Source organism: Episyrphus balteatus, chromosome 1 (genome assembly GCF_945859705.1).
Source record: "Episyrphus balteatus chromosome 1, idEpiBalt1.1, whole genome shotgun sequence".
NCBI lineage: Eukaryota > Metazoa > Arthropoda > Insecta > Diptera > Syrphidae > Episyrphus > Episyrphus balteatus.
Genome location: NC_079134.1, coordinates 10,934,375 through 10,949,431, shown reverse-complemented (window position 1 = coordinate 10,949,431; position 15,057 = coordinate 10,934,375). Strand labels below are relative to the sequence as shown.

The 15,057-nt window shown below is 30.8% G+C and overlaps 1 protein-coding gene across 1 annotated transcript; it reads left to right on the top strand.

Annotated features, from left to right (window-relative positions):
• The first annotated feature begins 1,693 nt into the window (after window positions 1-1,693).
• On the top strand, window positions 1,694-14,276 carry LOC129905328 (uncharacterized). Its single transcript, XM_055980783.1, has 5 exons — window positions 1,694-2,102; window positions 8,780-8,969; window positions 12,383-12,590; window positions 12,651-13,197; window positions 13,263-14,276. Exons 2-5 carry the CDS (start codon window positions 8,890-8,892, stop codon window positions 14,030-14,032), a joined length of 1,605 nt encoding a protein of 534 aa, XP_055836758.1. The 5' UTR covers window positions 1,694-2,102; window positions 8,780-8,889; the 3' UTR covers window positions 14,033-14,276.
• Window positions 14,277-15,057: the final 781 nt, after the last annotated feature.

Below are 15,057 nucleotides of genomic sequence, written 5' to 3'. Positions count from 1 at the left end.
TGTAAATTGCTTAGCCCGGACTGCGTTTTTTTTTGTCTAGTTAAGACCGGTTGTAATAAAAAACACACCTAATGATAAGTGTGAAGGTAACTCAATCAATTGCTATCCTATTTTCCAAAATTTGTATGGAATCATGGCTCCCATGAGCCCTTTCCTCTGGAGGGTCCACCCGGGAGACTGTGAAGCTTTCATGCAAAAATTGACTACAACTGGAAACTATTACTATAACCACGTTGCCTCATCTATCTACATAATTATACCGACTATTTGTATGCAGAAGTGTTGTTGCTTGAATAAAATTTGAATTAAGAGTAAAAAATAATCTATTCTGATAAAATGATGACATGAACATTGAACAAATCACTCATCATTAATTTTAATTTGTTTGCAAACTGTCATTTTTGTATTTTGCTTGAATCAATTCAAATAAACACTAGTGAACTGAGAACTTTTTGTGCTTAAACAAATAAAATCCGCATTTGTCTAAAATAATCCTATACCTAACTGAATTTTGAGTTTGCATTATAGACTCATAACTACTTGTAATTTTTTGTAACAGTACCATGAACTTCTAGAATCATATTAATTTCATAAATTATGGAGAACGTGTAACTGTTGTTAACGTTATCGGTTATCATAATAACACTGACCTAGGAAAGATGACACTCACTTGATTAAAATAACAAAAAGTAAAAAAGAAACACACAAAAAAAAATGCATAACATACAGTATTTCACTTGTCTGAACTTATAAACCCATGTCAATCAGCACATTTAAATCTATGCGTCTGTCGGTAAATTATCTCCCCAAAGAATCAATGCATCACTCTCTTTATTTGTTCCAAGTAATCATCATAGAAAAAACATGAATTCTTTCATTGAACTACAGTAGGGTGCAACATTTTTGTATCGATATTGTTTTTGACCATTTGTGAAGTAAAGATCGAATTCTCTTATAACATTTAATCTTCTAATAGGCCTTACAGAAGCTTACAGAAGCTACTGTAAAGTAACGCGTTACAGAAAGTAAATTGTTAGTTGGGCTATTATATTGTTTGAAAATGGATTTTTCTAACATCTTGTAAGATTCACAACTTGTAAGATTCACAAAAATCCCCAAATTTGAGATATCCTAAAGAGCAGGTAACAACTAACAACAATTTTAATAAGAGATAAATTCCTTTTATGACTTTCATAAGTTTTGATGAGGGGATAGAATCGGAGTGTATCTTTTTAATCTATTTGATGATTAATGATGACTATAATTTAAAGATACATTTGTTTTAATTTGAGCCAAAAAACACTATAGGTCGGTATCAAACACAAAATGCTTTTTTTTCATTAAAAACATCATTTCAGTTTTATTTCATTGAGTTTTTATATTTTAGGGACATTTTTGAGCTCATCAAAATATTTCCACAAAATCAAAAAAATAGTATTTAAAAAACCAGAACATTTTTTACACAACTCTATAACGTTTAAACCAAATACACCACCATTCTAGTGTTTAATTCAAAAGCAGATGAAACATTTCTTACAAGAACAGAAAAAACATATCTTCCCGACTAAATACCGAACAAAAAATATCTATTTCTGGATGATGAAAATCCGTGCAATGGAGTTTCCAATTTTTCATATACGAATATCGCGCCGCTGAGCTCTCTCAATGATCATCGACAAATCGTTCATTCATTCAGCTGCTGTCTGAGGAGGTATTCTGGTTATCTCTGTCTGGTTACGTCGAATAATTTAAAACAAAACATCGACAACACCACTAAGAACACAGCATCAGCTAGCTGATCACTTTTCGACTATATCCCCAGAAGCTAAGTTCTGTACATCGCAAACATCTATTTAATGTGGAACCTTTGCTTGGCATGGTCAGAGGCATTGGTTCGATAGCGCCGATACTGATAGAGTGGAGATCAAAGTGAATATAAAATAGTGAAATAACTTTCGAACTTTTTTACCAAAAATAAACCTAAGATTTAAACGATTCGTTTTTTTTTTTTTTTTTTTATTATGAAGAGTGTTTAACAGTGATTTATTAGCACATTAATACAATACATATTTTCAAACCTGGATAAACTATTTGATCGAGAGGTATGTACAAAAAAATTAAATTAAAAAAAAATCACCGTGTTCTAAACCAATCGTTTGCTTTGAATTATTGAAATTTAAACTTTTGACCCATAAATACTAGACTCTCTGATAACAGAATTCAATAAAAAAAATATCAATGAGATTGTCATGTGTATAAACAAAACTATAAAAAAAAGATGTAACCTTTTGTTTATTTTTCATTAAAAATAAACCTATCGTTATATTTTTAACTACCTATTTTAGAGTAAGGACATATTCTAGTAATGAAAATTAAATAAACTTGATTTAACTGTGCTTTTTGGAAGGGCTAAATCCTTAGAAAATGGTAAAAATTGGAAAAACTATATTTAGATGAAACCCATTGAAAATGGAAGAGAATATAACAAAAATTAAAGGACATAATTTATGGGTGATTTGAGGTGTGTAATTTGGAGGAGATTAGTTTTAAAGGATAAAAAGCAGTTTAACTCGATTTCCGGTAAAACTGCAAGTCCTATGAAAAAAGTTAATCGCAAAGTTGTAAGTAATATTTCTACAACTTTTTTAATAACATTTTTTTCACATAATTTTAAAATTTATTTGATTAATTCAAGTAAGCAAGGTTTTATTGGCCGTTTTTTGCCACTTGATAAATATAGATCATTAATTAACACGTATTACAACAACTACATGATATCTTGCTTTTCATCAGGATCATGAATCGTGAGTTGCTTTTCATCAGGATCACGAATCGTGATCTTGCTTTTCATCGTGATCCTGATGAGCAGGATCTCATGTAGTTGTTGTAATAGTGTTAATTAATCTATATGGATCAAGTGGAATAATAAAAAACGGCTATTATTACATTTTACAAAAAAAAAAAAAAAAACAAAAATTACGAAATTTGGTGAAAACTTACCTTTTTGTGTCAATTTAAAATATTATTTTATTCACCTTATTTTGAATTCATATTGAAAAAGCAGCCTAATTTTCAATCGAAAAATATAACGTCAAAACATCTGCTTGGAAGAAAAGGCGTTTCGTTGAAGTGTTTGAAATATGAACAAAATAATAAAATAATAATTTTATCTTTTAATTACCTACAACTTTTGCCAGAAATCGATAGAAACTATTTTTTAATCCTGAAAAACTCAAGCTGCTTCCAATTCTCGACCTCAAATTACCAGTAAATAATAATTCCTTTAATTTTCGGTATTACGCTCTTTTTTATGCAATAAGTTTCATCATATTATTATTTTGTTTTGGTTCCAAAAACTTTCTATTTAGTTTTTGTTGTTTCATAAATTCAAAAACTTTACTTATTTTATTTCAAACTATCCAGAATCATTAAGAATTCAAAGGAACTCTATGGATTTGGGTTCACCTACCTTAAATCCGAGGTTTTTGACTACCCTCAATCCAAGATTTAGAATAAATCTCGAGATTTCTTCTAAATCTACTTAGCTAAATCTCGGAAGTGGGGGCAAGACCACCTATGGGGGCAAGACCGTTTTTGTACCAAGTTGTATGAAAAAAAATTAAATTGGCAGGACTTGTAATATAAAATAAATGTCTTCTAGTAAGATAGATTATGTCTGTAAGTATGAGCAAGTTTCGTTGAAATCCCGAAAAGTTATAGTAAATTTTGTGATTTTTCGTCAAATCGTCATGTTTCATGTGAAATTTGTACTTTTTTAAATGAATTATTTGAAAGTTTTAACTTTTCCTTTCATTGTAATTAAAGTTGGGAACAGATGAAAACATATAGCTTACGTTTGTGATTATTGCAAAAAGATTCCATATTTTAAGATAGAAACGGTTTTATTATCAACAGAAGTTGATATAGCGGTCTCGCCCCCATGTGGGGAACAAGACCGTTTTTTGTTAGATGTTTTTACAAAACGTATTATCTTTTGTTCAGTATTTTTTTATTTTTTTTTTAATGATGAGATTTCCTACAAAAAAACATTAAAATTAATGAATAAACACTTTATTTTTAAGACGGTTAAATACTTAAGGGGCGGTCTTGCCCCCACTTCCCCTATAACTATTCAAAGTTTATGTAAGTGAGATATGAAAGTTCACTTGAAAGTGAACCTGTAGCAGGGAAATCAATATTCTTCCAATACAAAACTCGTGTTAACAGAGTTTTTTTTTTTTAATAAATGTTCTCGAAAATGAGTTCTGTCGGAATTTTAAATAAAAGTTCTTTGGAACTATTATTGAGTTTAAACTTAAACAATTGTATAACGAAAAATTACCATCGAGTATCTTAAACAAAAAAAATTAAATTTCGATCAAAATTTCTTTGAGCTATTTTTGTATGGAAAATTTCGTTTCGCTTCAGCTGCATACTAGGTTTTAACGTTGAAGCCTCTTATACCTATAAACCTTAGTGAAATTGTAACATTGAGTAGCTGAGAAATTAAAAATTTAAATCAAAACCAAGGACAATCTATTAGATTAGTATTTTGTGTTGCCCTCTAGTTTTTTTTTTTTTTATTAAAGGTTTAATATCGATACCTTTTTGTGAGAATGTACCTATATGAGTGCAAATTTCCAAAATCTGTTTATTTCAGTAAGCCCTGATTTTTCAATCGTCAGTTAGACTATCAGAAGAATAAATGTCAGTATAAAAAAAACTTTTAATTATTGTAATAAGCTCTATCTGAAATCTGAGGTTTATTTGACTATTGAAAAATTGTCCCTAAATAAACAAAGAAATTCCTGTAAATTTTATGAATTGTCACTTAAGGTATCGATATGTTACGTTTATAGCTATAGGTACATATGTGTTGAAACGTTGAACGAACTGGAAAAATTTTCAATAAGCTTCCGAATTTGATTATTATACGATGTCGCCGTAATTACAGATAAGCTTAATAAGTTGATAAGAATATTTGTTTATTTTTTTTTTTAATTAAATTTATTTTAAATAAATACTCAACTTAATTTACACATATAATCTTTGTACCAGTAGCGCTTTTTTCGTGATAAGTATTTTCATATTCTCTATACAATATTAAAAAAAAAAAATAATAAATAGTCCAAGACTGTAGTATCTAGAGAGCGCCATAATCAATTCCATGCAACGTCGCATAGTGTATACCAAACAAAACGCTTCCAAAAATGTCTCATTTGTAAAATTACAAGAAGTATTTTAGAAACTATGATCCCACAGATGAACATACATACACAGTGTGTATTACACACATACCGGTCAAACAAATTACAATCCTCTTGGATTTTCAGGCCAAAATATAAAAGGTTGAAGATTGATCAAATTAGCTGTAAGCTTTTAGCAACAAAATAGCAAACTATTCCAAATTCAATTAGTCGGAAAGTAATCCCACATAGAAAATACCAAGTAGTGTTAACTGAAGCTACCACTTTTTCCAAGGCTTCTTTTAATTGATTTATTTCCTCTTGCCACCATTATTTATAAAAAAAATAATTACATCCAATTTAAAATTAAATTTTTTTCATATTTAAATCAATTAGAAAATAAATCACCTCACAGCACAGCGGTAGTCTTAATAAATATTCATCTCTACTACCTTCCAGTCAGTTTATCTAAATATTTACATCATTTAACAAAAAACAAAAACTAAATATAAATTTTTAAATATTTGTTTTTCATAAACAAAAGAACAAAAACTCAAAAGAGGTAAACTTTTGCGTTTGTTCATAATTCATAATGAATTTTCCTTGCTCAAGCTTTTAACTAAATAACAAAAGAAATTAAAACAAAAATATATTTTAAAAATGCAAAATTTTATGAACTTATTTTTGAGCAAGGTGCATTGCATTTTCATTATGGTTTGATGGCTAACCGGATGTGGTGCAGGCTTTAAGGATAATTATTGCTATATTTTCTCGTGTGCTTTCAACTACGTCAATCGTTAATATAAACAAGACAAAAATCAAACAAAGCAAAAGCAAATTAACAAAACAAACAATTTATTTGCACAATTTTGATTTTCTGTTCTGTTTTACAAAGTAAAGTGCAACTGAGAACAGACAAAGTTGGCGCCGTGACAAAGCAATGAACTAGATTTTCCGCGTTTTTAGAAAATTTCTATCCGATGAATAAGTCTCTATGCACTTTACTTGCAACTTGGAATTAGTGTCGATGTCGATTGATTTAGGCAGCAAAATCTAAAAATGTTTGTTTGGGTTTTCCACTTGAAATACACACACAATTATTTTATAATTTACTTGCTGAATGCTCAAATCGTAGAGAATAATTTAATGGTGATGATTAAAATACGGCGTGTACAAATTACTAACAAATGTTAATAAATATCAAAAAATTTTGTTGAAAATTTTAACTCTGTGTAGATGTATTTAGATATTGAATAGGTAGATAGCCTTTCTACCAAGGCGGATATTTTCCTATAGCTAATTAGCATTAATTTTTCATTTTAAACGCGAAAACTGAAAATAAATGGATTTTTGTATGTTCATGAAATAGTGCAAAACTTTGTATATAAACATTAAATGCTTTAGTTTTTTTGTTTTAGAAAGAAACATTTTAATCGATTAGGTTTTTTTTTTAGTAAGGAATCTTTCTATTTTCGGAGCTAAATCAGAATCAAATCCTGCTGTTATTGTTTAAATTGATAATTGTTAGAGCCGCATTTCCAAAATCAGCTAAAACAAAGTGAGTTAACTATGGAGATCCTCCTTTCATATTTTACAATATTTATATGAGCTTTATACAACTTCCTTGAAGTTTCGACAATATTTACCAATTTCATCGAGGGATTATTATTTACAAAAATCAAAAACTGCAGTTTTTCGAAACATGACAAAAATATTTCTTAATCAATTAAAACAAAAAAGGTCACCTATCCAAGCATTTCCACCGAGATTTTGGGACTTGGAAGACTTAAAATATTTTGTAGAGGATATAATAAAATTGTTTTTCTAATGACACGTTTCAACCGTTTGAACATCCTAGTTTTCAAACAAACTTATAAAGGAGATGGGGCGTTTTTGGGCCATGAGCGTACATTAATGAGACTAGTCTCAAAATGAAGCTGGAGGTTAGTATATTCAATCTATGAATTTTTTTTCAAATCGTAAGTCAGGTTCTTGAGATACAAGGCTCCAAAGTTCGTTCTTGAAACCCTTATTTGACACTTTTATATGCAAATATCATGAGAACTACAAGAGGTATATGGATGTTTTTGATGTCAAATGAAAGGTGGTTTTAGTGCCTTTTTAACAATATAAAATACATATTACACAAAACAAAGAAACGGCGAACAAATAAAAAAATTAAAATATTATTTTAAAAAATCGATTTTTGTTGCGGTATAGCACTGGTTCAACCTTGTACCTTGAACCACATATGTAAAAATACGTAAAAATAGCCACATCCATGCATGAACCGAAACTGACCCGTAGCTAATCCGCCAAAATCGGTGGGTTAAATTACTGATCCGAGGCTGAACCACGTTTGTACAACTGGTCCTTTTTTGTCCAAATTATGTTAGAGAGACACAAAAACTGTAATTTCTTGTGATGAACTCTGGGCTACACTTTGTTTACATAAACTAGATTACAAAATACGTACTAAAGAAGATTTCCGATAAATCCACTTTTATCTCTGTTTTAGTTTAAAATATAGTTCTTGGAGCTTTTTGAAACTATAATAAACTGATAAGTTCTTTGAAATTAATGAAAATGGAATTAAATACAATAAACCAATGCTCTATTAAAATTGTTCTTTAAAATAACAACATCTTATCCGTTCCTTTTCTATAAGTGATCTCCCAAGTTTTTTTTTGAAAAGTGTATTAAACAATTGGTTTTCCCCACATAACATAACACAAATAAACAAGCTTCTAAACCGGTTCTAACCGCATTCTAAAAAATTAAAACAATTTTATAACTACACATGCGTACAAGCATATTTAATTTGAAAATAAATGCCATTAATGTCGACATGAATCGATTTTTTCAAATTAATATTCTACTTTTATTTATTTTTTCGCCGTTTCTTTGTTTTGTGTAATATGTATTTTATATTGTTTAAAAGGTTAGTACCTTTACTAGTACTTAACAACCTTTCATTTGACATCAAAAACATCAATATACCTCTTGTAGTTCTCATGATATTTGCATATAAAAGGGACAAATAAGGGTTATCAGAACGAACTTTGGAGCCTTGTATCTCAAGAACCTGACTTACGATTTGAAAAAAAAATTCATAGATTGAATATACTAACCTCCAGCTTCATTTTGAGACTAGTCTCATTAATGTACGCTCATGGCCCAAGTCCCATATAATTTTGCCCCATCTCCTTTTTTATAAAAAACATGCTTAAAATTCTCAATTGAAAATGAAAACAAAAAAACAATGTTATCAATCGATTTCTTCTATCTACAAGTTCTAAGTGTCCCCGATTAAAATAAATCCATCCCATTTTAAAATGCATACAACAAGATAATTTCAGTTGAAAGAATGATTTCCTTGAAAGGAATTCTTTGATTAAACAAAATTCCATGTAGAACAAGTGTATAGCTACTTGTAAAAATTCCAATTGTAAAGATATAATACGTATACAAAAACGAACAAAGATAAATCCTCCCATTCAAAGTTGTTGAAAGCGTACCGTGGCCTTAATTTGCGTATACAACTACACATCAATTTCATTTTATTCTTATAAATTTTGTTCTTTCTTTTGCAGATTATACTATATAGTCACCATTTTCACAAATAAAAGGCTCCACTGTATACGCTTTAAAACTGAAGACTGAACTTTTTGATCCCGACGCATACGCACAATAAATTTCTATCATGAGGAAATCAATTGGAATCTTATTCGTTACACTAATTGGATTTGGATTAATAGATCTGGCTCCAGCCAAAGATGTCATGTAAGTATAAAAAATTAAGTGATCTTTCATGGAATGATTGCTATTTTTTGATGTATTTATGCACAAGAATGAATATACCTATTTTTCTTAATGTCAAAAACGTATTTCGACTTACATAAATATGTATAATTCTTGCTTTTTAAAAATCTGAGAGTCTAGAAGTGATTTCTAAAAACAAGATATTTAAGTATCAGTTTGACAGTTCAGAAACCAATAATTTAAAGGATCGTAATGAAGTTAACATTTTGACACAAGAAGTTTATAAGTTTTGTAAAATTGGTCACTTAAATTCCACTTGCTTAGCCTCACAAAAACTTTAAATAGTAATAGTGTCAGCGTAAATTTGTAATAGTGTCAGGTGACTAATCAATCAGAAATTTTTTTTAAAACAAGTTTACAATTCTGCGGCCTAGGTGGCGCTCATGTCACTTTTTTACATTAATTCAGACTAATTTAAAAGTTATTCGTAATTTGACAGATTGCAGAGAGATTATTTGACAGCCAGCGTTACCACCCTTCCAAAATATCTGCAAGCGAATAAAACTCTTGATCGATGGCCATATTTTTAATTATACTCACTTTTAGTATTTTTTTTTTCTGGAAAAGATCAACCGGCGGCGTCTAATTGTTATGTTCTTATTAGAAGACTTCCGCGCTCTATGTCCCCAAAAAACTATCGTCGCCACTTTGCAGAAGAATAACCTAAACAATTACAAAAATTCACAACATAATTCCCAATGTTGTTCCAAAATTGGAGCACTGAGCACATGTTAATATTAAGCCGGCGGCAAATGCAATTAAAAAATTTTTCATACGCATCACAAGAGTGTGGACAATTACATAATTATCCATAATTATGCTGCAAGTGCTATTATTTGGCAGACAGAATTATGAAGTCCAAAGAGTACATTGACATGTCGCACATATGTTTTTTATGTTCTGTCAGAATAAAGTTATTCTTGTAAAAATTCAAAACTTCTTTCTCATAATGCGTTTTCGAAACACATTTTTTTCTCAGCATTTGCCAATAAATAACTGTATCTACCGTAATGAATCACACAAAATGTCACATAAAAAGATATATGCACGACTCTTCTTTCTGGGTTACCACATTTATGCGGTGCGTGTAGACGACATACACATGTTGCACCAAGTTGACTTTCTGCGTCACCATAATATCTCGAATCGAAAAATTACTTAACTTTGTTTCCGAATTTAGGTTTTCGATATATTTATGGCCGAGTTGCCCTTACGCGTAAAACAAAACGCTATACAAAAAAAATAATCTATTTCTGGAATGCATCGTTCATCGTTTGTTGTATAGAGGCCTCGACAAACCGGCAAGAATGAATCTTGCAGGGTCAGATCAGTATACAGATCACACAAAAGGAATAAACAAAAACAACTTAATTTCGACTAAAAATAAAAATTTAAAAAAACTGAAATTTCTCATTATTAAGAGTGCAAAGGCCTACGCACAGTGTAAAGCACAGTTGGCCTTAACTCGATTAATGATCTTGCTAATGATGAAGAGATGATCTTTTTAACTCGATGCATACGCGCATTTGGAGTGTGTATAGGAATGAGTTTGAGATTAGTATTGGAAGAGATTTTCTAAATGAACATTTCTATTTTCGAAAATAATTTATTTCGAAATTCTGTTTAATTTTGACAAAGAATCTACTAATGGTTTTATGCCATTTGATGTATCATTTATTTAGAGATTTATCATGCAGAGCAAAATTATGACGAAATATGTTACTTTTCATAGAATTCGTGTGCACTAAATGAAGATTCGAATTTTTTTAGAATAATTCAATTATTTTATCATAAGAGACGACTAAGCCGATAAAATAATTGGAAATATTTTGTCATCAGCGGTTAAGGAATCGCAATGCCATAAACTAAAACTTTTTATTTAATTAAAACTACGAAGAGCAGAATGTAAACATAGCCTCAATTTAAGAAAGGGATTTTGCAATGGTTTCCAAATTTCTTAACAAAAAAATTGACAGCTTATCCATAACCATGGTATAAAAAGACAAGGTATGATCATTAGAGCCGCCATCTTACAAAATGGGGTAATAAGGTTTTGACGTTTAAATTTGTCAAAGTCAAAAGCAACAACAATTTTCAAGACAAATTTGTTTACAACAACAATTTCAATGGGCAGCTGTCAAAACCTTAAGTAGCCATTTTTAAGTTTTGACAGTTCTCGATACAGAGTTTTTTCTAATGATCATACCATAAACAAAAAATACCAAGACTGGAAACTCGGCGGTCAACTGACGTTTGCCTACAAGCTGCGAGGTATGGTGAATGTCGTGAACCTATCGTTGTGTTCGTGTCCGCTGTGTGGTGAATGTCGTGAATCTATAAATGTGTGCGTGTTAACGTCATTTACCAACGTGGTGGCTTTCACATATATTCACAGACAGCACTGTACACAAAAGGGTTTTTCGGGGAAAGACGTACGAAATTTTCCAGTCTTGGTATTTTTTGTTTATGGATCATACCTTCTCTTTTTATACCATGATCCATAACAAAATATTAATGCAAGGGATTACGAAAAATAAGTGCACAGAGAAAAAGATCACCTTAAATTAAGCGGATTTCTGCATGGTTTTTTGCCCAGATGTCTTCCGCCTTAAAATAAGTGGAAATCTACTTAATTTTAGATGGAAATCTTTTTATTTTTATGATAATAAGAAGATTTGCATCTTATATTTAGTGGATTTCCGCTTAATTTAAGAAGGTAGGCATCTTGACAAAAAACCATGCAGAAATCCGCTTAATTTTATGTGGTCCTTTTCTTTGTGTGATCACGAAGGCCTATATTCTTCGAAGGCTCATAGCTTAAGAACGCTTATATATAAGTAAGGTTTTCGGAATTTTTCGGACGATCATAAGAGCCGATACAGAGAAAATCCTGTTTCTTTTCTTGGAAATAGGATCATTTAAGTTGGAGTTTTTTTCCTTCTTTGGAAAAAAGTCCTAGAAACCACTGAGCTTAACTTAGCAAATCTTTCACAGCATCATAGTTTAAGTCACCATAGTTTTTTGATCTAATTATATAATTTTTAGGATTTTTATTTCCAATTGGTTTCTCAGTCTTCCTCAGGGAACTTTGTTTCCAAGTTAATGTAGGTTGAGTAGGCTTTAAAATAATAAGTTTTAACAGTTGTATACCATTTCGTGAGTTCGGTGCATAACCTCAATAAGTCCGTTTTTAGCCTGAAAGGCACTGTTTCAACTTGAAATTTTATTACGAAGCTTACTTCCGATTGAAAGATAGCTTGTTGTTCACCTTCTGACTCTTTATTAAACCAATCGTTAGTATTTAGATTCAATGAAATATCCAAAGACTGTGGAAGACCTTGAGTCTCAAAAACAAAACATCTCTTATTTTTCAGGAACGATCAGCTGCTATCGTTGGTGCGGTCATACAATCAGTTGGAGAACAAACTCGAGCGCCATGAATATCGAGAACGAGCTTTGGGTGAACTTCTCAAAAAAGGCATCATGTCCTTGCAAATTGGACAAAAATCTATGGAACCTATGAAGGGAATCTTCAGTCGACTGGATGAACGTGTTAGCCAAATTGAAACTCTCTTAATGGCTGTAAGTTAATACATAAATACTGTTTTGTTAAAAATACATTACAAGGATATTTTATTTTAGCAAGAACAAAAGTACAGCTTACAATCTGAAAAGATCGATGAAGTTATTAAGCTCATAAAATGGATGGATGAAAATAGCAAAAAGAACTCGGGTGGTTCTAGTGTCGTTATTAAGGAACCAGTTGTTGTTGAGGCTCCAATGAACTTGGAAATGCTTAAAGAAGTCCGTACCTTATCGGGCAGTGTTCAAAAACTTTTGGATATGTCAAGCTCTTTGATGAAACAAACTGAAGAAATGGCCAAACAGAGTCCCAAAACTGAACAGCTTATTGATCGTATGGAGAACAAATTGGTCAGCCTTTATGTTCCACCTCCATCTACAACTCAAGCTCCCATTATAATTGATAATTCCGAGTTTGAGAGCAAAGTTATGGATTCATTCAAGAGTATTGCATCAAATATTAATGAATTGAAGTCTTATACTCCAACCACTCAAGGACCAGCTGGTTTAGTTCAAGCCGATAAGGAGTTCATTCAGGCTCTGACAAATGAAACCTTAAATGCTCTGGAAAATCTTAAGATTGATACCTTGAGTGCAACAGACAAAGGTAAGATATCAAACAAATTTGTGTGAAGTATTTTGTTTTTAATCATGCATTTTTTATTCTTTAAGTTTTGGCTAAGGCTTCATCACGCATTAAGGACTCTGAAGCCAATGTCGATAGTAGTATCAAAAAGGTGAACGAAAACATAGAAAACACTACTGAAATTCTGGAGAAATTCTATGTGGAACTAAACGCAACCCACAACGCTCTAACAGACGGTCTAGATAACTTCAACAAGATTCTCCTATCAAACTCTGATGAAATTTTGAAAACTCAACGAAAGATTGAATTTGGAACACATCAAATTGGCCAGAAAATATCTGATGTTGTAGGAGAAGAACAATTGAAACTTCAACAAGAGATAAAGAAACGCTTTGATGATGTTGATGAATCGATCAGCACCAATCATGTTCAATCTCTTCAAAATATCAGTTCTGCTATGGAAACGGAGATTAGTCAAGTTTGGCATCAAATTGAGATCATGCACAGTGAAATGTCGGATAGTAAAGACGCAATGAACAAACTCACTGGTCAAACTGAAGTCTACGTAAATGGTACATTTGCTACTATGGACGGTATGGAAGGAAAGGTTTCTCAGATTACAAGTCGTATGATGGAAGTTGATTCAAATTTGAACTATCTACTTGGACGTTTGTCTTTGATCACACAAGAATTTAATCAAATAAAAACTGGATTAGGCGATGCTTTGGAACAAATTCGTGGCAGTTTTCATGAAATCAGTGAGAAAGTAGTTAATCCAGGTCCAGGACCTCATAACATCCCAAGAAATGAATATGAAACTGATTTCAATTTACTTTCGAAAAGGAATGCTTCATAATTTCGATATTCGAACAACAAGATGGTAGAGTTTTAAGTATAAATACATACAAACACACACAATAGAGTATTTGAGGTTATTCATGCCTAAGCAAAGCCGCGTCATGGTGGTTTTCTATATCATTATAACGGAATTATCTTGAAGTTTAACAGAATTGATTAATTTGAACTATTTTTTAAGTTTTTTATAAATGCATTATGTAAGAAACTTTTATTTGAGTGTGCCATAACCAATAATTAAAAATATTTTATAATTTATTTTATAATATTTTGTAGAAAGAATAAAGAAAAAATGCCACAAGAAAGTGATTGGAATAAAAATAAAAGAGTTTATTAATTTCTTTGTGATATTTCAAATTAAGGTTGTGATATTACAAACAAAACTTAAAATAAAGCAAGTGATTCCTATATTTTGCTAACACATATTAAAAATATCAGAAATAAAGCAACAACTCTACTTACAATTTGCTTCTATAAAGCTTTACAGAAACAAAACTGTTCGTTGGGAAGTTAGTTCTTATACTTACTTCATCGGTATTAATTTTTTGAAGAAACAATGGTTTAAATGAAGTGATGAACTTCTATTGAATCTAAAATGTCAAATCTAATGGCACAACCATTTCATTAGTAGCCCTGTTCCATTGGGAGGTGGCAAAGTACTACTAGTAGTTTACTAGCGATTTTCAATGGAACGCACTTTCAACGAATTCAATACAAATCGTATCTACTCGGGAAGAAGAGCATGAGTAGATGATAGTACTAGATTAACCAAAACATGTACTAGTAGTAAACTCCAATGGAACAGGGCTAGTGACATATAATGGTGATGTGCGTAACTCCATTTTACCAAATCTTACAGAAGAGTAAAAATAAACTTTCTAGCCGTGTAATTTTCATGAGATTTTAAATATCTAGTATGCAGCTGAAGCGAAATGAAATTTTCCATACAAAAATAGAACAAAGAAATCTTAAACGAAATTTATTTTTTTGTTTTTTGTGAAATTTTTTATTTTTAATTTTTTTATT

What these genes read in the sequence shown, in the direction of transcription:
- LOC129905328 (XM_055980783.1), top strand. Translation starts at nt 8,890, where the DNA reads ATGAGGAAATCAATTGGAATCTTATTCGTTACACTAATTGGATTTGGA. An exon ending in GCTCCAGCCAAAGATGTCAT is followed by an intron (nt 8,970 to 12,382) that starts GTAAGTATAAAA and finishes CTTATTTTTCAG; the next exon opens with GAACGATCAGCTGCTATCGT. An exon ending in CTTGAGTGCAACAGACAAAG is followed by an intron (nt 13,198 to 13,262) that starts GTAAGATATCAA and finishes TTATTCTTTAAG; the next exon opens with TTTTGGCTAAGGCTTCATCA.